This window comes from Parasteatoda tepidariorum, chromosome 3, assembly GCF_982258835.1.
Source record: "Parasteatoda tepidariorum strain Cologne lab strain chromosome 3, Ptep-v5.0, whole genome shotgun sequence".
Classification (NCBI taxonomy): Eukaryota; Metazoa; Arthropoda; class Arachnida; order Araneae; family Theridiidae; genus Parasteatoda; species Parasteatoda tepidariorum.
The window spans coordinates 122,080,606-122,108,258 of NC_141757.1; the positions used below are offsets into that span (position 1 = coordinate 122,080,606).

General features: G+C 31.6%; 1 protein-coding gene across 1 annotated transcript; it reads left to right on the plus strand.

The window, feature by feature from the left end:
- Nucleotides 1–11,402: 11,402 nt before the first annotated feature.
- Nucleotides 11,403–12,989, plus strand: LOC147814258 (uncharacterized). The gene has a single exon (XM_087160026.1). It carries the CDS (start codon nt 11,801–11,803, stop codon nt 12,974–12,976), a length of 1,176 nt encoding a protein of 391 aa, XP_087016152.1. The 5' UTR covers nt 11,403–11,800; the 3' UTR covers nt 12,977–12,989.
- Nucleotides 12,990–27,653: the final 14,664 nt, after the last annotated feature.

Below are 27,653 nucleotides of genomic sequence, written 5' to 3' on the forward strand. Positions count from 1 at the left end.
GTTTCATCCATAGGAGTGGTTTTCAGCATACTGCATCCTCCTGTTTTGTATAACTCTACTTTATCGGCAGCTTGGTTTTTTTGTGCCATTTTCTTCATGTTTTTATACTTATTTTGGAGCTGAATTTTTGTCCTTTTTCTAACTCCATGAATTGCGTTAAATTCAGTTGTTAATTTTTCCCACGCTTCTTCTTTTTTACTATTGAAATGAGCATTTGTAATTTTACAAGCAATTATATGCTTGTAATTGTCTATCAAATTGCTCAATATTTCTGTTTCGTGGTCGCTGAAAACAAATTTCTTTGGTAACGACATTATTAAAAAAGACTAAATTCGAAAAATACTGAGCGATTCTCACGCTAATTTGCCTATGCACGTGTTTATATTATATACAAAGTCACATGGTTTTACCTTGCCCAATCAAATGCCCCGTTATATTTCATGCAAGTGTTAACTCGAGTTGTGAAATCCTCTGCTGAAAACGGTTGGAGAATAAAAAGTGAGGGTTAATCTGAGAGTAACTCTTAAGCGTGGATTTTCCGATCCCCGAGTTACTCTTGAATTTAACTCGGTGTGGTGAATACTGCTGTAAGAAGACCTTCATTGTTTGGTTTTAAAAGTTCGCAGAATTTTCAAACCCTAGGCATAAGAAACCAGTGCTGTTGCTGCTTGTTGGATACAACAGTCACACCGAAAGTGTGGGACTTGTAAATTTGGCGAGTTATCAAGTTAATGTTAAGTAATGTATAAAGTTAATATTATCATCCTAACCTTCCCCCCACATACAACTTATCGCCTTCATCCCCTGGATGTCAGTTTCATGGCTCCACTGAGCACGTATTACGAACAAGAAGTTCGAAAGTGGCTGTTCAACCATCCAGGTAGGTGCTTTGCAATTTTACGAGGTTACAAAACTGCTCAACGCAGCTTATTCAATGGCAGGAGTTGCAGAAACTACCATTAAAGGGTTTAGCAAAACTGGTATAAGTTCTCAGACTTCTGACGTCTTCCCAGATCAACTGTTTGCATTGTCTGTTACCTCTGATCTAACAGCAAGAACCTCCAGGCGTTGGACACCAGACTGATGTGTGCAGTTTTAGGATAATTACCCTCTTGTTATCGACCTAAGCTACCCTTTTCCATCCTTCCAAAGTATGTTCTACCTGTACCTCAAGTATAAGGACCGCTCCCAGAAAATATGGCTGATAAGAGGAAGAAGAAAACTGTAGTAATAACACCATCTCTATGTTGCTTTCGTATGCCTGTTAAGGCAGAGGGATGCGATTGTTATTGTTCTCCAGTGGCGCCATCTATTGCCAAGAATTCGATTTCTGCCACACCCGTTACGCCACGTTACGTTATTGAGTGGACCCATTCATACATCCATTCATTCATCCACAGATCGTAATTTTGACTTGAATCAGAGAACGATCAATCTCCAATTCAGAACCCCCAGAGGTATCTCCAAAGTGAATTAGAAGTGAAAGAAAAAGAAAGGATGATTAAACTACAAGAAAGGACTGTTAAGAAATCCCTCTTAAGGGCACCAGACACATCTCGACAGTGAAAATTATGGAATAAGTGTTCATGTTTGAAAACTCATAAAATATTTAAAAACATATGTAGTTTCATAATTTTTGTGTACTTAATTATAAAACAATAGTCTACATAAAAATAGTAGAAGCAATAAAATCCCATTAATACAATTTTTAGAAATTTTGCTTCAAAATTTTCTGTCAGTTAATTATGTTTTTTAGTTAGTTTTACACAAAAAATTAAGCATTGTAAACCCTATCCCGTTTTGTCCAACCCAGGCATGCTAAAACGGGATATCTAAGAGTTTGGAAAAAGATTTTTTTTTCCTATTTCACAGTCATTAAAATTGTTTTTAAATATGTTTTTTCTGTGCTTCAATAAGTGATGTAGCTGTAAAAAAAATAATGTATGGTTCTCTTTAACAGATTTTCCGTAATAAATAAAAACAATAATGGTATCCCGTTTTGTCCTACTTTCCCCTACATCTTTGTAAAAAGCTGTGAAACATTTACTATAACATAAAAGATGTAAAACATTTACTATAAGCAGGGTGAACGTTATTTAAGTAATTGCTTAACAATGTTTTCATCTAGAATTGTAGAAAGCGTTTTGAATCTTCTTAAAAGCAAAACATTTTAAAAGGCGGGAAAAACCAAATAAGTTAAGCACTAATAACTTAAGTATTTTGAGACTTTTCTTTAATAATAATATAGTTAATTTTTATTTTCCTAAATTATTTTTTTAAAATTATATAGATTTTTTACAAACTTTTAATGACATCAAGATAATGTTAATTACTTTTGTAATTTAAGCTTAAGATTAAATACCAGATATCACAGACTATAATAGTGACGTCATAATAAAGTCAAAAACGATCACAGCAGTTACAGTCACGGGTGTGACTGTTTCAAATGATCCCAAGGAGGTCATATTTTGACTTTGAGGTTACTTTATCTTGTTATATCACATAAATGCCTCATTGACTACTTGTTGCTTTCGTCACTAGGTAGTCACAACTATTATACTTTAGTAGAACTAAAGTCACTAAGAAACTTTTTTGCAAAGTCACATGAACTTGTTGTTGCTACTTTGTTGCCACTTTGTTGCAACAAAGTAACATGGAAACTTGAAAGTCACATGGAAGCCGATTCAAGGCTTGTCTTGTATCAGTGGTATTCTTATGACTTCTCTAATTTTGTTCTCATATTTACTGTTTAGCAAATTTGCTTGATTGAATTCACGTGTTTCCTATTATGTGAGTTGTCTCACTAAAGTCATGAATCAACTATATGCAGGTCATTTAAAAGTTTTATAAGCAGTATTTTGCGACTAATCTTGTAAAATTAAATATGTGAATGACAATAAATTCACAAATGGCCACAGTAATTAGCAGGTGTGACCTGTTTAAACAGTTCAGAAAGCCTCAAAACCAAAAAAAAGTTTTGTTTTAAGTAAACTTTTTTCCATGCAATAAAATTTCTTTTCCATGCGGTATTGCTCCATTTCTTAACATTCACAGTGTCAGAAAAAAAGGAATATATTAAATGTAAAATACCCCTTGTTCAACTATCGAACAGTATTTAAATAGATTTGGTTTATAATTAACTATTACAAGAAAGAATTTGGGTGGCTTCTCTTTCTGTTTTTAAAATAGATGTAAATGCGTACTTTCATTTTCTTTAAGATTTGCGTTAAAAATTACAAATTTAACGCAATTTCTATAGCCACAAGAAGTCTACATAAAAATAATTTTATTCAAAAATAATATTACATTAGAAGTAAAATTATGCAATTTATGAGTAAACAATTCTATAAATTAAGTGTTTTCACAATCTTTCTGCACTCTTTTTATTTAAAAAAAAGTGCTTTAGTCTATTTTGTGTACATATAAATGAATACTGAGAACGTTTGCACAAAAAAAATTTTTTTTCAGGAAGAAATTTCGATAAAGTTTCAATAGAATATAAAGTATTTTGCATTAAAGTTTATATTGTGTTCAGGTACATTTAAGTGTAATAAATAATGCGTAGTTTTAAATAAATCTAACAATTAGTGTGAAATTTAATTTTAAATTTCTAACTTATGAAAATGAGAAACGAGGGATTTTTAATATAATAGAGGAAAATCATTAAAAGAAGAGACATCTAATTGATATTTCATAGCAAAATGCCAACGATTTCGAAACAAAAGCTCAAATGACAGCTTCCAAATACTGCTAACATTAGCATTTTTCAGGATTCTCCTAAATGAACCTAGTTATTCGTAAATGGAATTTTACAAGATTAAAATTCTTCAATTTTGTTGACTGCGTTAAAAAACATTGTTATATAATTCTGTTCTATAAGAGTTTTGTACTAGCAATTCTGCATTTATTAAATGTTATTAGTTTATTGTTGATTTCGAATAATGCTAGGTTATTTACTTGTACTCGTATATTATTTGGAGAAAAATGACGAACCACTCGTTACTCTACGCCCAAGCATTAAAAATGGTGGCCTCTTGTGGGATTGTTTGTTTGAACAGAAATGATTTAATAATTGAAATGTCGATGATCTCATGAAAAGGGAATATTTTGTAAAAATGAGTGTTTGAATTCGAAGAAGTTTGGATCTAATGATTATTTCGATGAAAGCCACTGCTTTTTATTCCCCAGGAAAGTGTTGTGTCTTCTAAGTTTGGGATTTTAAGAAGTTTTGTAAGACTTTCTTTTTTAAGTACTTATTAAGTGCTTATTTTCGATTGCTAAGTCAAAGTTATATCATTGTGATCATACTTTTTCGTTTAGTTTTCCTTTCTATACTAGTGCAACTTTAATTAAAATTTTTGCAATCTCTGTTTTTTATAGTTTTTATTTTCTAATTTAAATTTATTAATTCTGTTAAACAATTAATTCAGTTTAAATTTTTTTTGACATTTTAGGTCTCCTTTTTTTTAAACTAAATTTATGAAGTTTTGAACACTTAGTAAATTGAAACATTTTAAAACTTTATTTTAACTAAAAGTTTTATTCTTTAATAGCAAACGTAAACTGTGTTCCAAAACTCTTTTGAAGGTACAATTTAAAATAATAATACTAATTGTTTTAAAACATTTAATTTCTATTTTAAATATTACATGACAAAAATTCTTGCTTTTTCTGAGAATGACCTATTCAATAAAACTCCAAGGAAACTTAGCACATGTGATCCACTAAAATAAGCAATTAATGGAACTACTGCCACATAATCTTTAGCCAAACTCTTTAGCCAATTATCATCATTCAACAATTGCCTTGTTAAGTGGCTTAAGTTATCCCATTAGCCTAATGATGACTGGATTACAAAAACGTTTTAGTAATGAGTGATATTAAACTGTATGGGAAAATCTGGGCTAGTTGGACTACTCTTCAACAATTTCCCACGTTGTTTGATATTTTTGAAAGATAAATTTCATGCTCCTCAGCATTCATGATTTTTTTATGAGCTATATTTTTTAATATTAAATAAAAAAAAAGGAAGCTTGGAGTGTTTTGGGGTACCGTGGCAAATTCCATGGGAATGGTACCACGTGATCTATCTATCTATCCATCTAAAACAGTGCTTCTCAAAGTGTGGTACGTGTACCCCCCAGGGGTACGGGAGCAGTTTAGCGGGGGTACGCGTTCTTATGCGAAATATTTTGGAACAAAGGAAATTTCAAAAAATTCTATTTAAAAGTAAAGCTAGCCATAAAAATTTACTATTACATATTTTCTGTTCGTTATTTTTTGCAGAGTTAACAGTTAATAATTAGTGGTTTCAACAGTCAGTAGTGATTTTTAACATTTGTGCAATTTTTTTTTATCACAGCAAAAACAATATCATCCTTCTCACTGATGCAAATAAACTTATTAACCAAACGTTGTACCAAAAAAGAAAAAGAAACATATTTTTTAAAAAATACATTCATCTTTTTTATTAGTGGTACACAGAGTTACGAAAAATTTAGAAAGGATACACAAAAATCATAAGTTTGGGAAACACTGATCTAAAACAATAATTGACTTTAATTTTAATATAAATAAACTAATTACTTGGAATTCTAATGTTTCTGGGAACATCTATTTAAATACCACCTTTAATGAAATGAATGGAATTAAAAGAATATGTAGCAATGTTTATTTATCCACAAAACAAATAGATAAACTGTTTCAAAATTTGATAAAAAAAAGTAATGGATACCCAACTAAAGTAATTAAATTCTATATAAAATCATTGAGTTAATAGTATATTATTGCAAATAAATTTATTAAGAAATTTCTTTGTTAATTTATATAATTTTCACCATGTGCAAATCCATTTCGGGCAAATCCGTGGCTAAAACTATGTGCAAAATAGGCAATTCATGTTTCTTTCTCTTTTCCATTTTTTTTCTTAAATAAAAGTTAATTTTCTAAAATTATTAATTGTCAACTTTTCTAAATTATCCAATATAATATTTCATTGCCCACATCCATTTTCGGGCCAATCCTTGGAACTAACAAATCAAACGCACATCAGTACTACAGTAAGTTGACAATTAAATACAAAACCCCTCTATTTACGCTTTTACCTCAATTTGCGCATTTGATTTCATATTTTGCAATCTGGCTATCTTGTTACGAAAATATTTTAAATCATTCTTGAAAAATTTCCCGTTCATGTAAGTTCATTTGAATTCGCTACGCGCTTTATAGATTTCTTTACATGTTTTATTCTGTTTTTTTTAAACATTTTATTTTCTGTTTTTACGTGGTATTTTTACTTATTGTGATCTGTTTTATTTTTCGTAATATTTTCGTAAAATTTTTTTGAGTGCTTCTCACACTATTGTATTGATATATTTCGCTTTGGCTATAATGATACAATACTAGAAGGCACTCTTTTTTGCTGATATAATCGTGTGATCTGATGAAAAGATTATATCTTCCATTGTCCTGTTTTTTATTAAGTTTTTTATAAAATTTTTTCTCTCCTTTTTTTCAGATTTTATTCCCGGTTTCTTGTTATTTTTATTTTTATTATTTTTTTTCTTCCCCCTTTTTTCATTGTTCTGTAATTTTTTCCATGTTTGATATATATATATATATATATATATATATATATATATATATATATATATATATATATATATATATATATATATATATATATATATATATATATATATATATATATATATATATACTGAGAAGCAATGTTAAACCATGAATGCTATTCAATCCTGCAAGAACATCATTATCTTTAGTATTTTGAATGTAAAATGCATTTCGTAAAAATAATAGATCATGAAAATAAGATACGTGTGCTAAAAAATTAAATGTATACTCAATCTTACTTCACAAAATTATTAATAAAATATTATTATAAATGTTTTTTTTTAGCATTTATCGTTTCTGATTTTGCTTAATGTCTAAATGAATATTATGTAAAATAAATATTAATTAATATTATTTTCGACAACTCAATTTTTGGAACTCTTCTCATGTTCTTTATTATTGGTTAGCAAGTACGCATTCACTGATAATTTGAATTTGTTGGTATGATATATGGGGGATTGTTGGGCTTCCCATATCCTCTCTGCCGTACGCTTTAATATTTTAAAAAAATTATTAACTTTTTTCTTCTCAGCAATTGGATACTTGCACTTCAAGAAGAAGAAGATAACTTATACCATGTGACTTATGACGTCAGCGCCATCTACTATTTATCTACTATTAAAGTCGAGCTAAGTATCTCTACATAAATTAGAATGTTAAATAACGTTAAATTATGTAATAAAATACAGAGTTGTATCGCACATTAAATTTGTTGAAATATAACCCTTTTTCGCCTACTTAGTTTACTTAACTTAGATTTCCTATTTGTTTATGTATTTAATTGTTGCAGTGATATATTTGTGTTTTGTGTACCAGGAAACTTCGATGCATAATTAGTTTGTTTATGTTCTTCATGGCTCCATTCCTGTCTGTGTTAAGTAAGAAATATATGGTGAAAGAATTGAATTCTTTGTGAAAGAATTTAGAATCTGTCATTTAAGAGAATCGATACTTGATGAGCTTGGCTTTCTCGAAATAGAATTAGTTGCTAACGTAAACAAATGCTATGTTGCAACAACGAATCAGGATCAAGATACCCGCACTACGTCAGTTGCAAGCAACCCATTGTCACACTAATTATTTTGCCCAGCTCAAAAACATAACATGAGTTTCTTAAGAACATATCTTTGATTGCTAAATGCTAAATAAATTATTATACTTAATTTCTGCTCATTTTCTCCGAAAGAAAAAGATGTGTTGATTTTGAGACCCACTCTTATGATTTAACAGTATTTGAAATAAAAAAAATTAAAATTAATATATTAATAAAGTAGGTCATGCAGAATGGAATATAGTATTCATATTACATGCAATTAGCTACTGAATATCATTTAAATTATAATTTATCAAATTTTATCTTTAGTGATTTTTTTAAAAATTTCTGTATTACTATGAATTCATTAAGACGTATACGTTTGTGGTTCATTGTTGGCACAACCCAAGTAACACCGTTACCAGATTTCAACAAAAATGACAATTTATAGCATAGATATTGCAACATCGATGCGTAGGTCAGCCCATGGTAATGCCACATTTTGACATCACCCCGGAGACTCTGAATGGCGCAGTGACGTCACACTGTGATGAAACTATGACATATTCCTGACTCCGTAGGGTCAAGGTATGACGTGTATGTGGACATATCACATCTTTCCAGCATCCAATGTCTCGTTATCTCTCTCTCTCTCTCTCTCTCTCTCTCTCTCTATATATATATATATATATATATATATATATATATATATATATATATATATATATATATATATATATATATATAGGGTGTCTCAGTTAGACGTTTCAGAATTCCTAAGAGGGGTAGGGTGCATCCTGACGACTCGAAATCATATAGCAATGCGGGTCGGAAATGCTTTCCTGAAGCGGTGGTGTGCACAGGAGCACCTTAAAGAAAAGAGACCGTAAGTGAAAAATCGTTTTAATAACCCATTGAAAAAATTATATGGCCTCCTCGGTTACCCGACCTATCATGTCTGGATTTCTGGGGTCATGTGAAAACACTGGTTTATGACACCTCTGATGACAATGCTGAGGAGCTGGTTGCTAGAATCTCAGTAGCTGCCTGAGAAATTCGAGATATGCCTGGAGTATTGCAGAATGTTCGAATGTCTATGCGCCGGAGATGTGAGGTCTACTTTGTAGACGGTGGCAGAAACTTCGAACACTTACTTTGACCCATGTACCAAATAATTTTTTCAATGCATTATTAAAACGGTTTTTCACTTACGGTCTCTTTTCTTTATGGTGCTTCTGTGTACACCACCGCTTCAGGAAGGCATTTCCGACCCCGCATTGCTGTATGATTTCAAGTCGTCAGGATGCACCCTACCTCTCTTAAGAGTTCTGAAACGTTTAACTAAGACACTCTGTATATATATATATATATACTCCTGTTTGTGAAAATTGCAACACCATGAAGGATTCGTCATAATTGAATGAAATTTAATACACGGTTGAGTGGTAGTGGTACAAATAAATGATTAAACTTTCAAAGCAAACAAACAGTAACAAGAGATCGAAATCAGTATTTTGTGTAACCACCACGCTCCGCAATAAGTGCTGCTACACGACGTGGCATGGAGTCATGCAAATTTTGAATGTCTGTCTGAGGAAAAGAATTTCATATTGTTTGTATGAGTACCCAAAGTTCGTCAGAAGAAGCAACAGGACGAGGATTACGAGCGAGACGCCGACCAACGAAATCCCAGACATGTTCAAGCGGCGACATATCCGGGGAATACGCTGGCCAAGGAAGAAGTTGTACCTGTCGCGATACAAGGAAGGATTGAACAGTCCTAGAAATATTAGGGCGGGCGTTGTCCTGTTGAAATACAACACCTGGCAAGGCTTGAAGGAAGGGAAGAGTTTGGGTCTGTAGAACTTCACTGATGTACCGGTTGCTGTTCAGATTACCCACAATTCGAAGCAATTGAGATAGTCCACGATATGCTATGGCTCCCCAGACCATAACTCCGACTGTTCGCCCACTGCGGTGTTCGATAACGCATACCGGAAGATGGCGTTCACCGGCATAGCGTCTGACACGAATGCGGCAATCATGGTACCACAAATTGAAGCGAGATTCGTCAGAAAACACGACACGCTGCCTTCTTTGTGCTGATTGGCCCATTGCAGCCGCAGGCAGCTAAGGTTTAGCGTGAGGGGGATCCTGTATAAAGGCGTCCTTGCGCGCAGTCCACGCTATATATATATATATATTTTGCTATATATATATATATATATATATATATATATATATATATATATATATATATATATATATATATATATATATATATATATATATATATATATATATATATATATATATATATATATATATATATATATATATATGTATATATATATAGCAAAATAAATAAATACAAAAAAGCACGAAGATAGTCAGGAAGAACAGTAAGTTTCATTTATTGCGCATAAGTTGCAAGTAAATAGAACTCATAAAATAAGTTCAAAATGAAGATAAAACAAAGGAAAATTATAGACACATAAAAAAAGGGTGAAAAAGAAAAATAATAATAAAAATAAAGATAACAAAAAATTGGGAAGAAAATAATAATAAAAAAAATCCGAAAAAAAGGATAAAAATTTTTTAAAAAATCCGGAAAATAAAAGATATAATCTTTTCATCAGCCCACACGATTATATCCGCAAAAAAGAGTGCTTTCTAATATTGTATCAATGTAGCCAAAGCAAAATATATCAATACGTTTGTGAGGAGCCCTCAAAAATTTCTGAAAAAATTAGAACAAATAAAATAGAACACAATAAGTAAAAATTACACGTAAAAAAAGAAAATAAAACATGAAGAAAAAACAGAATAAAACATAAAACGTTATCTATAAAGTGAGTAGCGAATTCAATAGAACTTACATGAACGGGAAATTTTTTTAGAATGATTTAAAATATTTTCGTAGCAAGATTGCCAGATTGTAAAATATGAAAACAAAAGCGCAGATTTAGCGTAACTAGAGGAGTTTTGTTCTAAAGTGCGTTCTTACTGCATTACTGAAGTGCGTTTGATTTGCTAGTTACCAAGGATGGGCCCTAAAATGGATGTGCGCAAGGTAATATTTTACTGGATAATTTAAAGAAGTTGACTATAAATAATTTCAGAAAATAAATATTTATTTAAGAAAAAAATATAAAACAGAAGAGAGAAAGGAACATGAATTGCTTGTTTTGCACGCAATTTTAGCTACGGACTTGCCCAAAATGGATTTGCACATAGAAAAATTATATAAATTAACAAAGAAATCTTTTTAGTAAATAATTGTAGCTACGGAATGGATTTGCACATGGAAAAATTCTATAAATTAATAAAGAAATTTTTTAGTAAATATCTTTGACCACGGATTTGCCCGAAATGGATTTGCACGTAGAAATATATATATATATATATATATATATATATTTATATATATATATATATAGAGAGAGAGAGAGAGAGTGAGAGAGAGAAATATAGATATAGATATATATACGTATTTGTTAATTTGCGAATTTGTTAATTTGTTCTTAGCGAAAGGCAATCTCACAGTTTGACAGCTGAAGGTAGTTTAGTCATTTTTGTTATAATTAAAGCATTTTTAAAATTAATAGTTAAATATTTTTAAACTTATAGATCAGTTATAGAATCTTTATTATTTGTTTGCGTTCTTTGATTTGTTGAAAAGGTCTTTTCTATTATTTTACTTACAAGGTTTTACTATTAAAAGGTTTACACTATATTGACGTGTCAGTGTGGCCGAGAGGTCGGAGTCGTCGTCCTGGCAAGACTGAGATTCAGGGTTCGATCCGCAGAACTGTAAGAAAATATAAAACTCTAAAATAAGCTTTTATTTATTATTTATGTTTCTTCTAGAAGTTTCTAGAATGTTCTAGCATATCATTTCCTGTTCCTGTCACTTCCTGTTATTATTCCTATAAAAGACTGGATGTCTCTAGCCGAGGCCCAGTTACTTTGTTCACTGTACTTTGTAGGTGTTGAATAAAGCTCTTCAACTTTGTAGACTAAGTCCTAGTTATTCTACGTGACATTTGGTGGAGGCGCCGGGTAATCAAAGCAGATCTGGCCGGTGATTTAAGAAGGAGTCGCCGTTTAAGAGGTTTGGAGCCCGAATATCCAAAAATGGCCGAAACACCTGTCACTACTCCAATTATTCAACACCTTCGTAATCCATCTTCTTTCTCTGGAGAATCCAACCAAGATCCTGGAGCTTGGTTAAAAGAATATGATCGTGTCGCTAAATATAACAATTGGGACGATGGAACATGCCTTGCAAATGCCTATTTTTTTCTAACTGGAACAGCCAAACAGTGGTTTGAAAATAATGAAAGCAGTTTAACATCATGGGAAGTATTTCAAACTAGCTTGAAAGGAACATTCTCTGATAGTCTGCAATCAGTACATCGTGCAGAAGAAGAATTGAAAACCAGAGCTCAACTACCAGGAGAAACAAGTCTTTCATACATACAAGCAGTACTGGGATTATGCCATCGTATCAACCCTAGCATGAGTGAAGCAGACAAGGTTTCTCATCTTATGAAGGGCGTCGCGGAAAACATTTATCAAGTTCTACTGACAAAAGGAGTAACCACGACTACAGCTTTCATCGAATGCTGTCAACATGTCGACTCGTGGCAGCAGCGACGCATTAATCGAAGGAAATTTGAAAGATTACCAAATGCCGTTTCCGTTGCATCTCTCGACGACAATTTTGACCTATTGTCAATGATACACCAAGTGGTTCAAGAAGAAATCGCCCGACTATTTCCTGTTCCAACTCCTGAACCAACAATTGACAGTTTAGAAGAAGTTATACGACATGAAGTTGTGAAGACCTTAGCACCCTTGACCGAAACAAACTTCAATCGAAACAAAGATTTGAATAGTTTTAAACCAACGATACCTGTTTCATACTCAGAAACACTACACCGCCAGCCATCTAGAACTCCAGTTGCTCCTTCTCGGCAAACTTATGAGCCACGCCGTCCTCAATTAAACCGTCGCAAAACCGATATCTGGAGAACAGAGGATAACAGGCCAGTGTGTTATCACTGTGGTCGTCCAGGTCATGTGTACCGACACTGCCGTGAAAGGCAGACATTTCAAGACTATAACCCACGACAAAGAGAGACGATCATTTCAGACGAAGGTGCTGGTCCCAGTAGTCAACTTAGGAGTTCGTCGCCACAATTTGAAGAACGAAGACGATCACCATCCCCATATAGGCGTAGAAGTAGATCACCCTCTCCATACAGGCGTTCTAGTCGCTCACCATCTAGGCGTTCAATGGAAAACTAGAAGAAGCGCCCTTCTTCGGAGGTAAGGTCGCTAAGGAAGAAAAACCTCCAACAGTGGCCCAGATGAAGGACAATAAACTCGAAATAATTATGGAAAATAAACCAGTGACAGCTCTTATTGATTCTGGAGCATCTTTTTCTGTCATTTCTGACAATTTTCGAAAAACTGTATTAAGAAAAACCATGCTGACCGATAAGTCTAGTTTATTCATAAAAGTAGCCGATGGAAAATACGTTAACCCGAGTGGACGTTGTACCATAAGATTGACAGTCAGCAACCGAACGCAGCCGTATGAATTCATTGTACTGGAAAAATGTAGCCATGATGTAATTTTGGGTTGGGACTTCTTACACGCCTCACAGGCTATAATTGACTGTGGCCGCAAGGAACTGGTGCTGGAAGATACTTGGGACGAAATAGCACATAAGGAACTCCAACAAAGCCGACTTTGTGTTGTAGAGGATTGTGATATTCCTCCTATGACCATAAAAAGAATTAAAGTGGAAACAGCAATTGGGTGCAAAGAAAGCAAAGGTTTATTGGTTCAATGCGGTAGATTTCTAACACTGCAACGAAATATAGTGTTCCCATCGTCTATTATACAGAAGGATAAAGGTGGACTCCACGTATGGGTTTCTAATTTCTCTAATCACTCTACTTGTCTTCCGAAGGATATATGCATTGGGCATGCGGAAGAAATTGAAGAACACAATCTTTGCAGTTTTGACTCCGAAAATGTAGCTGAATCAACAGACAAAGGATTACGACCTGAAGTAAATTTCAATAGTATGCTCGCCCCAGACCTATCAACTGAACAAAGAACTAGCTTGAATAATGTGTTAATGGAATTCAAAAACGTTTTTCTACCGAAGAAAAATCGATCCGAAAACGTCGTGAAACATCGCATAAATACAGGAGATCATCAGCCTATGAGCCAAAGACCATATAGAGTTTCAGTTGCTGAGCGGCGTATTATACAAGACGAGGTAGACAAAATGCTTACTCGAGACATAATTCAGGAATCTCAAAGTCCATGGTCTTCTCCTGTAGTTCTTGTCAAGAAAAAAGATGGAAGTTGGAGTTTCTGTATCGACTAACGGAGATTAAATAAAGTAACCAAAAAGGATGTATACCCGTTACCCAGGGTAGACGATATTCTGGATTGCTTAAAGAACGCAAATTACTTCTCATCTATGGATTTATTTTCTGGATATTGGCAAGTAGAAGTCGATGAAGCTGATCGTGAAAAAACTGCTTTTGTAACCTCTGACGGCCTATATGAATTTAAGGTTATGCCGTTTGGACTTTGTAATGCTCCCGCCACCTTTGAAAGAATGATGGATAATTTACTACGGCATTTGAAATGGAAAATTTGTTTGTGTTATCTTGACGACATTGTAGTATTCTCAGATACTTTTGCCGAACACGTACGACGTCTGAAGATTGTTTTAAATTGTCTTGATACAGCAGGATTACAACTCAATGCGAGGAAATGTCTCTTTGGCTCAAGGAAACTCAAGGTACTTGGTCATGTCGTTAGTACAGAAGGAGTAGGGCCAGATCCAGATAAAGTCATGGCAATCGCTAAGTATCCTGTACCTACTTCAATTTCAGACATCAAGAGTTTCCTCGGACTTTGTTCCTACTATCGTAGGTTTATAAAAGACTTTTGTGCCAAAGCGTACCCACTGCAGAAACTGTTAAAAAGTGATGAGAAGTTCATGTGGTCAGAAGAACAGCGCAACTCGTTTGAAATTTTGAAGGCCGCTCTTACCACCGAACCTGTATTGGGTATATTCGATCATGATGCCCCCACAGAGTTACACACTGATTCCAGTGGCTATGGCATTGGATCAGTGTTAGTTCAAATTCAGAAAGGAAAAGAGACTGTAATTGCATATGCCTCTAGAGTACTGACCAGGGCCGAAAGAAATTACTCGACAACGGAACGTGAATGTCTTGCTGCTATCTGGTCCATCAGTAAATTTCGTCCTTATCTTTTTGGAAGACCGTTCACCATTATAACCGATCATCATTCTTTATGCTGGCTTGCAGGATTGAAAGATCCTTCTGGTAGGTTAGCTCGGTGGGCTCTCAGACTACAGGAATTCAATGTAACTATTGTTTATAAGTCAGGTCGTATACATAAAGATGCTGATTGCCTATCACGACATCCACTACCACTTACTGAAAATGATCCAGAAAAGAGTATAACTACCATCACAAATCTCGCGGAAGAACAGGACAGAGACCAGGAGATAACAACTTTGAAGACGAATATAGGGCAGCGAAGTAATGATTCAAATTATAAAATTATGGATGGTATACTCTGTAAGCGGAATTATGAATCAGTCGGAAGACAGTGGCTGCCGATTATTCCTTTTAAGTTACGCCGGGAAATTCTTCATCACTTTCACGACGTGCCAACAGCAGGTCACTTGGGATTTGCCAAAACATTGGATAGAATAAGAAAGCGCTTTTATTGGCCTAGACTGTACCGGAGTGTTAGGCGGTACGTTTCTCATTGTAAGGAATGTCAACGGCGTAAACGTCTGCCGCAAAGGCCGCCTGGAAGCTTGATGCCGATCCCTCCTGCGGAAGCCCCTTTTCATAGAATAGGTATTGATTTGTTGGGACGCTTCCCTAAGTCACTTTTAGGAAATAAATGGATTGTAGTGTGTACAGACTATTTGACTAGATTTGCCACTACGAAAGCTCTACCCAACGCTGAAGCCCCCGAGGTAGCAAAATTCCTGCTTGAAGACATTCTGTTAAAACAGGGCTCTCCAAGAGTTCTCATCTCGGATCGTGGATCTGTGTTTCTCTCGAGGGTTGTATCGGAGCTATTGAAACTCTGCGACGTGGATCATCGCACTACAACAGCCTACCATCCTCAGACTAATGGCCTCACGGAAAAATTTAACAATACTTTAGCTGATATGCTGTCTATGTATGTTGACGTTGAACAGAAAGATTGGGATGCTATTTTACCTTTTGTCACTTTCGCCTATAACACCGCTAAACAAGAAACTACTGGCTTCACACCATTTTATCTTCTTCACGGTTATGAAGCTGAAACAACTTTAGACACAATGTTTCCTAACCAACCTGGATTTGAAACTGATTATGCTGCGCATCTTGTCTGCAAAGCAGAAGAAGCTAGACAACTTGCTCGCCTTCGTACCATTGATGCGCAAGAAAAAGACAAGAAGCGATACGATGCAAAACACCGACCAATGTCTTATGAACCAGGTGAACTTGTTTGGATTTTTAGACCAATTCGAAAAGTTGGGTTGTCCGAAAAACTATTAAAGAAGTATTTTGGACCTTACAAAATAAAGCGAAAGTTATCTGATGTTACTTACGAGGTCGAAGACGTTGCCCCATCTACAAGGCGCAAAACTACAGACACCGTCAACGTGGTGCGCATGAAGCCTTACCATGACCCATCATTTCAATTAGAACCATGTGGAACCGAAAATGCAGAAAAACAGAGAAGCTACAAAACAGAGAAACAATCTAAGAACGAGAGTAAGTTGGAGTATCGAGGACCAACCACCCGATCACGTGCTAGAGCAGTCAAAGAGTGAAACAGCGAGGACGCTGTTTTTTTCCTAGGAGGATGCTATGACGTGTCAGTGTGGCCGAGAGGTCGGAGTCGTCGTCCTGGCAAGACTGAGATTCAGGGTTCGATCCGCAGAACTGTAAGAAAATATAAAACTCTAAAATAAGCTTTTATTTATTATTTATGTTTCTTCTAGAAGTTTCTAGAATGTTCTAGCATATCATTTCCTGTTCCTGTCACTTCCTGTTATTATTCCTATAAAAGACTGGATGTCTCTAGCCGAGGCCCAGTTACTTTGTTCACTGTACTTTGTAGGTGTTGAATAAAGCTCTTCAACTTTGTAGACTAAGTCCTAGTTATTCTACGTGACAATATAACTTATTTATTTTATGATTTTTTATTATAATACAATGTTCTAATTGACAGAATATTTTTAATTGCCAAAATCAATTTTTATTATTTTTTGTAAGAGCATAATAATTTGAATAATAAAACAGTATTGATCCCCCGAAATAGTTTAAAATAACATTCGAATAATTATCTTAATTAGCTGGAAAATATTATATTAATAATTAAGAGCTCTTTAAGCATTATAATCTATTGACTCTGATTTCAAAATATTTAAATGCATTTTCCTCAAACTTTAATTGGTGTCGACATTTTCATATCTAAAGTATTTTTTCTTTTTACGATGCAACATTAAAACATTCTGTATATGTATATGTTATTTAAAAGTTTGAATCCGTAAGTGTCGTTTCTAAATATTTAAAAAAAAATTAAATAAATACTCTAAGAATTTTCATGTCTTCATTGGTTTAGCTAAAAAATATTTATTAAAATAATAAAATTTTCTAATCCGAGCAAATATTTTTACAAAAGTTCAAACAATGTAAATCTTTTAAAAAATTAAAAAAGTTATAATTTATAAAATTTAAAAAAAAATCTATCTATTTTTTAATTTTTAATTTTTTTTTAAATAATTACTTTTTAAATCCACTTTTTTTACTGACTTGAATCAATAATATGGAAATAAACCAATAATGTTTAATGATTATTTTATTATTTCTATACTCTCAAATTTTTTTTTTTTGAAAAATGTATTTTTATCAGTAGTATTAGTTTTTAAGGAATAATTTATTTCCCCTTAAAATCTCAATCTTTCCTTGATATTTTTAACTACAACTTACTTACGCACATTAATATGCTTAATAGCTATAATTAAAAGTAATGTTTAAATAAGTATAAAAGTATAAGTAGTATCCTATGTGAATTATTTCTGTTATCAAAGAAGCAAATAAAGGCATGTTTTTATAATTTGTAACCTGCAATAATAAACAGCAATATTCATCTTTAAGATTAAATTTATTTTGTTACTAGCAGATATGAAAAATATTTTGTTATTAACAAAATATTTCTCTTATTTTGAGTTCACTGAAATACTTCCTAGAGGTTCCTAGAGATAATTTTTAAAATAAATGTCTTACAATTTCAGAATTCAAAAATCTTGGATGTGTTTAAAGTGACATTTCGGGAAGTAAAAAAAAAATATATTTCCAGGGTTTATCTGATGTATTGCCTTAAGCTGTTTAAACATTAACGAAAATATTTGTGAATAGGAGTCTCGAATTTTGACATACAAGTTTAAGATAAACAAATATCATTTCAATTCATACGTAAAGATTTTATGAAAATATCCTAGTAAAGAGAATATTTTGAGAATATTCTCTATATCAATGGAATGGAAGTTTATTTGAATGGCATCACCTCGTGTAGAACTTTTGATCTGTAAATTGAGTCGGTCCATCACTGATTTAATGTTCTAGAAGATCTGAGCATAGGTTTGAAATGTTGAACGCATATGGGAACAGGAAAACATAGAAATCAAGAAATACAATAGTAGAAAAAGTTATAAGACTTTTTGTAAGAAATAAATTTAAATGTGTGTAATGGAAGAAATTGATACGGTTTTCAGTAAGGGGATCTGAGGCTATCGTATTTTGAATGAATAAGCTGAGCAAAATCTCAATTGTAATTCAAAATAAGCAATGAAAAATAATCTAAGAATCTAATACGGAATTAAGTAGTATAGGGTAGTATAAAGGTATAGTAGTATCAAGAACCGAAAATACTCAGTTATGATATAAAGCAAGCGAACTTTAAAGTTTTTAATTATAATTATATTCTGCTATGTTTCAAAATTTCTACTATGCAACGCTTTAAGAAGCATTAAGAAGAATTACATATTGAAGGAATATTTCAGATATTTCGTGGTTTTATTGCAAGTACGAAACAATTATAATTTGACAGAAAAACATTGATTTTGCTTTGATATTGAATCTGTGGCATATGCCTAAAGAACATACCAAAAGAATAAATAGTTCTTATCAAATTACATTTGAATTTAAAAAGAAATTCTCAATTACTTTTTTAGTTTAACAGTTATTTTTGTTATGTAAATAAATTGCTCGATGCAATTTAGGCGCACATTATTTCAGAGTATAATTAAATAAATCACAGTACAAATTGTTTTTTTTATACAAATCTTAGGGAGTTTTATTAAATTTTATTAATGTCTGTTTTCTGCTGATATCCGTCATAATTTTGTTAATGGTAAAATGGTTTAATGATGAAAGCTTTATTTGTTCTGTTGTATCCATCATTATTTTTCTGTTAATATCCATCATTATCAACCTGTAATACTATCCTGCATATGCAGCAACTCTTGGTGACATTTTGAACGATATGGCAATCGAACGATACCAAATTCTATCAAAAGGTATGGTATAGGGTGTGATTTCTCGAAAAGGAAAACTTCCACTTCTTTTTTATTCAATGTTAAGTACGACTTGGTACAGACCTTGAAGAAGCATTTGATTTATTATGCATCTGATTTATTTGGAGGGCAATCATATTGATTTCAATAAGGTTGAGTGCCTGCTCACAAATCAAAAAAGGTTCAAGCAGGGTGCAGAAGCAATTCGTCTAATTTTATCAATACAGAAGAGTGGCCTGCCTTTTCCTCAGATTTCAATTCATTTCATTATTCAATGTGAGTTATATACTATCAAAGGTTAAGAGGGCCGAAAAACTGACTATCGAGAAATTCAAAGAGCGCTTGATACAGATTTGATATAGAGTTCCATAAGAAGCAGTGTGTGTCAGCCGTTACAATTGTTTGCTTGAAATTCTAAACAAAAACGGGGAAACATTTTATCCTTTTTATAATTTTGAGAAGAAGGCTTGTTTATGTTCAGAAGAAGGCCAAGGCCCTTGTATGGGCCTCCTTTTGAACATTTTCCCTTACAGTTCTCTTTGACGTCAGATCTTTGTTCTAATGGTTTTGAAATCCACGTTAATCGAGTCATCGAAAACTCCCAAGCGCTTGGTGTTCGTAAATCTTAGGTGTTGGGCTTGCATTTAAATGGCTAAGACACCCAATTAATCTCCCTCTGTCTGACTTTATAAATGACTTGATGCGCGTACAAATTTATTAAATAAAGATAATTATAATTTTTTTTCTTCAAAAATTTCTAACTTGTGACCCACACAATTATATAACTTGTTAACTTGTTACTTATTTTAAAACAAAGTAAAGAAATTTATGTTTAAATGCGTTGTTTAAAATATTTATTCATTTAAATTTATAAAAATGCTTTTAAACCGAATATTAATCATGTTTAATAATATCAACTCCCCAAAATTCAATTTATCCATTTAGCTTATGAATTACAGAATTAAAATATCGTTCTTCTTTTGATGCATGTATTAGAAGCATGTGGCTATGTGTTACATAAATTCCATTATTTTAGTGTCTCATATAAACACCGATTAATCCAATATTTTATAAATGAGTACCCATATCCATATTTTATTGCTCTAAAAATAATCTATATTACAACAATATATGTCTTTGAAATTGATAATTTTCTATGCTTTTATCCGCTTTATAAATATATACATTAAAATAAATATTTATGTTGAAATTATTCCAGCTTCAGTTATATATCAAGAATCAATTTCGTCTAGACTATAGATATATAGATTGCAGATTTCTTTGTCTAGACATAAGCGATAGATATAAGAATCATTTCCAATTTTTTTAGTTTATAGTACTTTCTGAAATATGACATTTATTTCAATATGAATATATTTTCTGAGTTATTTCATCCTCTTCTACGGTTGTTTTGATGTAAATTTTTAGTACTTGTAAAACAATGTTCTGATTCATTTGTCTTGATTTTGTTTCTTTACATTCCCAATGCAAGGACTGCTTGTGTTAAATTGTATTTAAGTCGGAAACATGATTCTTGTAGAAAAAAAATGCAATAGTAATTGACAAATATTTTAAGTAGTTGAAATTGAATGTATTTGTATGCTTCATTAGCATGCTAACTATATCATTGCTGTTTTGATGTATGTATTGTCTCAGTTGTATGGAGAAATGAGAATAAATATCGGGTAATTATGTTATATTTTTGTTAACATATGACCCTCAATTGAGCAAACCATTCGAGGGAACATACCCCCTTTTTTTTAAAGAAAGAGGATTTTACACCGTTGTACAATCGACCCAATTTTGGATTTACGCCAACTAATGTTCAACTCCGCAGCTTTGTAATTTTGAATACAATCCAGAAGACAAGGCTACAAGTATTGAGAGAAATTTGCCTTTGTGGAAGACGTTTTGATGGAATTAACCCTCATTAACGTTACATGAAGAGGAAAACCACGAAAATCCCCCAATTATCCTGACAGCACGGAGAGTCTAACCAATACCTCCTAGATTGAAGAAAGCCGAAGGACGGAAAACGATGACTCATACAGTTAGGCCCAGATTTGCTGATCACTTCTGACGAAGCTTCTCTTTTTCCCTTCTGTTTCTCGACACTTTTTCGTTACTCTTCTACTAATTTTTTACTTTCTACAAATTATTATTATTATTTTTTTTGTCTAGATTAAATGTTCTTAAATTGTGTAAAAATGCTTAATATATTTATTTGTTTTCAGAAATGATTAACAATAATTCAATTCTAACAAAAATAACTGTTGTGTGAATGAAAAAAAATATATTTTTAAGCATTAAATATCAGTTTTATTTTATAAATTGGAAAATTTTATCTAACTTTTTGTTATAAAATGTATGGATTAAAAACAAAGAAATATATTAAAGGGAAGGGGAAATTATTTTAAAGGGATTTTACACATTTATTATTATTATAGTTTTGACATAAAACTAAGAAAGGGGTCTAATTTTTATAATATGATACTTACATTTTTAGTAGATAATTATTTTGGATTTTAATGATTATGTTTTGCATGTTATTAGAACTAGAGCATACGAAATAAAATAGAAATTGTTTATAAACAATGACATAAAATGAGCTTAAAAAAATTTAGAAAATCAAATGCAGTCTTCAAACAAGGTTTAGATAGTAAAAAAAAACATATCAAAAGCATGATTATAATTTGTATTTTTTTCCTGTGGAAGTGTGATTGTTAGAAGTGATAAACTAAAATTAAAGTAAGCAACCTTAGATAACAAATATTTTATTAAATAGCAAATTCAAAAAACGATAAATAAAATGTAAACACAAATTTTACTGAAATATGTTAAAACTTTCAGTAACATTTAAAAAAGTATAATTTTTACCATCACACTGATAAACTAAAATAAAGTAAGCAACCTTAGATAACAAATATTTTATTAAATAGCAAATTCAAAAAACGATAAATAAAATGTAAACACAAATTTTACTGAAATATGTTAAAACTTTCAGTAACATTTAAAAAAGTATAATTTTTACCATCACACTGATAAACTAAAATAAAGTAAGCAACCTTAGATAACAAATATTTTATTAAATAGCAAATTCAAAAAACGATAAATAAAATGTAAACACAAATTTTACTGAAATATGTTAAAACTTTCAGTAACATTTAAAAAAGTATAATTTTTACCATCACACTGATAAACTAAAATAAAGTAAGCAACCTTAGATAACAAATATTTTATTAAATAGCAAATTCAAAAAACGATAAATAAAATGTAAACACAAATTTTACTGAAATATGTTAAACTTTCAGTAACATTTAAAAAAGTATAATTTTTACCCGTCACACTGATAAACTAAAATAAAGTAAGCAACCTTTTAGATAATAAATATTTTATTAAATAGCAAATTCAAAAAATGATAAATAAAATGTAAACATAAATTTTACTGATATATGTTTAACTTTCAGTAGCATTTAAAAATAATTCTAATGTCATTTAATATTTCTTTTCTAATGTCATTTTCCTTGAAATGCATCTCACATACCTATAACAAAATGAATACAATATTTAAATGTGCATTTAAAATAAATAGTACATACTATATTCATGTATGAAAAATTAATAGATTTTTGTAGAAAAATTAATAGATTTAAATTTCATAATCAAATAAATTACAATATATTATGGTCAAACAAAAATGTTTAAAGTTTGAGCAAAAATTTAATAAAATACTAAAATTATTAATATTTTTATAAAATAAAACTCTATAAAAATAACTATATATTACAATAGTTTGCGATATGATTGATAAGAACAACTTAATTATTATAAATAATTTATCCACAATTTAAAATAATTTACTCTTAGTAAAAATATAATAAAGAAGCATAATTAAATTTTTAAAAATAAGAACAAATATTACTCACTTTAGAATTCTTTGCAACTTCAAAATCTCTTGGCATGGCGGCAAGCCATTTCTTACGTATTGGGAAATCCAAAATTTAATACTTTTGTACCATCAACTTTGTAAAATCCTCTGCAGTTTGGTACACAGCACTCATTGGCAATTATCCATAACACTAAGAATTAAATTAATGCTGACATTTACAACATTTGTTGAATAAATATAAATTTTACGAAGAACGTTGACACCAGAACACACACGGTTGTTTACAAATTCAAATCAAAAATATTCGCCAATTGGCTGAATGCCGACACAGGTTATAATACTTGAGAATATCGCCAATGGCTCGTTTGATCAGATTCGGAGTTTTTCGTAAAAATAGCTACCCTGACTGGTTTCCCTCTGGGCCTAACTCTACTACGTCATCATCGCCTATAGTAACCCGTCGTGAGGCTTGATTCCTTTCTAGGAGGTATTGGTCTAACCCATGATTCAACTACTACTGAAGATATTTTATGTCTGAACTGTGATCAATTCGAGCCGGGTACGAAATTTGCCAGATCAGCCATTGCTAGGATTCGAACCCGGTTCACCTCATTGGAAGACGAGAGCTCTTTTCCCCGAGCCACCAGATTACAAAGAAACAGGATTCTTATAATAAATGTTCAGTAGAGTTGAGAGGCTGACTCGTCGAAAGTTACTTTTTTCTACATCGATATACGGATCCGCTATTTTTTCACCCTAAACAAATCACTTCGATACCTCTTTACTGCCCGAATAATAAAAAAAAAAAAAGGTGTTTTCATTTGAGAAATTTTCAAGACTCTGTCACTGCAACCTTAACCGTGAAAGCTAGATAGTCGATTTCAACACGATTCTTGGACCTTATATTTGTTCCAGTTGCGTACCTGTTCGTTGTACGGAGTGAAAGAAAAGAAATAATAAATCGGTACTGAGAAACACTACAAAATGATGCTTAAATATAAAAAAATACCATCACTATAGACCTCTGAAGTAATTCATTTTCTATTATTTTTTGTGCTGCCTGGTGGCTTTACGTTATTAGATTAAGCAAAACATGTTTTTAGTAGTCTGTCTCATCGAGATATTATGCATTCGGTATTATTTGACATAATGGTCTTAGTCGAGACTAACTCATGATAGTCAAAACTTACCGGCGATTCTCTCCTGTTGGCTGTAAAATAGTTCTCTTTGAGGAATCTGTATTAAAAGTGCACAGTATTGAGGCAGCTGTAAAATTTACCAAATGCGCTTATATAATATTTTGTACTTATCTGCGATATGTTATACCTTTTAAAACTGAACCAAACACCAGTAATGCCTACTTTATTTTATTTAACCGTCGCTGAATAGACGACCTAATTTTTCGGGTATACCAACACCAATGTTCAACTCAGTAGCCTTGTAATTTTGAACCCAATCCAAAGGACAAGGGAACTCCTGGATCAAGTATTGGGGGAGAAATTTGCCTTTGAGTAGGACCTTTTGATGGAACTAACCAGCATTTGCGTTATAAACCACGAAAACCTCCCACAGTAAACCTGACGGTAAGTTGATTCTAACCCATGATCCGTCTACCACTGAGGCTATTTTACGTCAGTACTTCGCTCAATGCCGGATGCGGAATTCGTATAGACCAGCCATCGCTGGTATTCGAACTTGGTTCACCTCATTGGAAGGCGAATGCTCAATCCCTTGGGCTCTAGTAATGCTTATTACAATATTAAAATTAAAGAAGCATTATTGGCGTGAGCAAAATTATAACGATTTTTTACCTCTCTCCTAATTGAATTAGTATCAAATTACGCTGTTTCCGATTACTTTAGAAAAATTAATTTGGTTACGTAGTTCACCTATACTTCCAGTTAAGTTTATGTGATACAACGAATAAAATAAAATGAAATATTAAAGAGTGAACAATAAACTCTTTTTTTGTGATTAATAACAGCTATGAGCTGGCAGACAATAATCATGTTATCTTTAAAACCTCTTATAAAATCGTTTTGTCGGCAGTTTCAGTATCAATGTCTGGTTATCATAGAAACACTAATAACAACCAATGAGAAAAGTCCATTTTTAAAATGACTTGACTGAATTATCGAATTAAAATTTTTGAACGTTTTCAGGATCGGGGACAGAAATGGACCTTTCACTTACTGTAGAGTGACATACACAAACTCTTAATTTTATTAGTAGAGATAATTATATTTTTGATTTCACGAACAAACAAATAATCGAACGAAACTATCTAGAGAAAAGTAAATATGTTCTAACAGTTAGGGCAGAAGGGTGCTCAAAAGATACACGGAGAAAAAAAATTGTGCCTTTTTGATTTTGGCAAAACAATTTTTTAATCAGCCTCTATTTGTACAACTAGCTTATTGTGTATGTCATTTATTATAAATTTATGATTATATTAAAAAGGTTTCTTTTTGTTTATTTGCTCTGTTACGTGTATATAAGGGTCATTCTCACAAAAACAGTCATTTTCATGTCCCCAGTATATTTTATGTTTGTTTTACAGTTTACGAAAGAAAAAATTCAGGGAAAGTGTCCTTCAGAATGCAAGCTAACAAAAGAATAAAAATAAAATTATCAATTTTTATTTTTTATTTATTTTAGGTAATTAAAATATACCAATATGTCATTCCCTCACTTGTCCCCACTGCTGATTTAAAAAAAGAAAAAAAATTGCTTCCGAAATAAATTTTTTTTTTTTACAAATTCGTGTTTTTTATTTCAGAATACTGAAATATAGAATTCAGAAAATCAATTCTAAATTTAATTTCTGATAAAAATATCAACGCAGCACTATTTTAAACTTTGTCCCCAGTGCTTCGCGTCATTCCCTCACAACAATGTTCTTATCACCTGCAATCTTCTTAGAATAAAAATATTTTAATAAAAACTTCAGAAGTTAACAACTGGCATCATGGAACAAAATTGCAGTATGTTTCCATCTTCAACTTAAAAAAGCTTTGCTGTGGAATAAATTTGAATGAATCAAACAAGGTAAAATTTTTTTACATTTGTCATTCCCTCATGTCATTTTTTAGAGTAAAATAAAATACAACTTCATCGAGAAAGTGGATAATTATATGTTGCTTTCTTGTATGAATATAATTGTATGTGATTGACTTCAGAAATTAATTAGGCCTAACTGTTATTTTTCAATTTTATTGAATTCGTCATTCCCTCACTAGTGTATAAAGTGAGGGAATGACGCTGAAGTGAGGGAATGATTCAAGATGAGTATATTATTAAATTTTCTTTTGTTCAATCGTGCCAGCCAATTTTATTTCCCAAACCTGTAAAAATTATTAAATATATAAGACTAAATTATAATAAATATTAGATATACTTAGTATGTTATCATTTTCAAACTTTAGGTAGATGTAACTTAGATAAAAACATGTATTAAAATAAAATATCATTCCCTCACTATTAGTGTCATTCCCTCACTTTTTAAATAGTGAAAATAATTAATTTACTTATTAATTAATTTGAAAAATAAATTGAAAAATTGATAAATTAATTAATTTATTTATTAAATTAATTAATTAATTATTAATTATTATAAATTAATTAATTATAAATTAATTATTTAAAAAACTAATTAATTTAAATATTAAGTATAATTTATAGGATATATACTTTCTTTATAATGACATTACATATTTCTATTAATATAAAAAGTTTCAGAGCTTTTTATTCACTTTACTTTTTTAGGATTTTATGAACTGAAAAATGACAGTTTTCGTGAGAATGACCCATAAATAAGCATCCTGCATTTTAAGTCGCCAGTAAAATTGTGAAATTTTATTGCTCAGAAAGGAACTTTCAATTTTGTCGCATAAATAGAGTACTAATTTATAATGTTTTATTTAACAATTATTAAATAAATCAAGAAAAGAATAACAAATACTCATTCCTTCTCATTTAAAAATGTTTTCATAAATGTATATTGAAATAGTGTGTAAAAATGTTTGATTCTTTCAGAAAGATCTTGAGACATGGAAAAAATATGCAAAAAAGTGAAACTATAGAGAGAAAAATGTATCGTCAAACTACTGGAGTATGGCAAATTTTACAGTGTTTCAGACTCTGTGGAACACTAAAAAGTTTGCCGATTTTTAACGAATCACTTTGGCTAAGACTTTGGTAAAATTAATTACATAGTTCGTGATAAAATTATCATACCTTAGAACATGGCAAAGAAGCATTTATTCGGTTAAATTTGTTTTTCAGTCTTGTATTTCTTACTAAATATATGGTATTAAGAATTACAATTTTAAAACCATAATTTCGGGCAAATCGTTACTAGATGAACGAAAAAATTGCCAAATGAGTAATTTAAATATTTAAGTTTTATTGTCCAGAATTAAGTTTTTCTGCCAGGAATGTCATTATCACG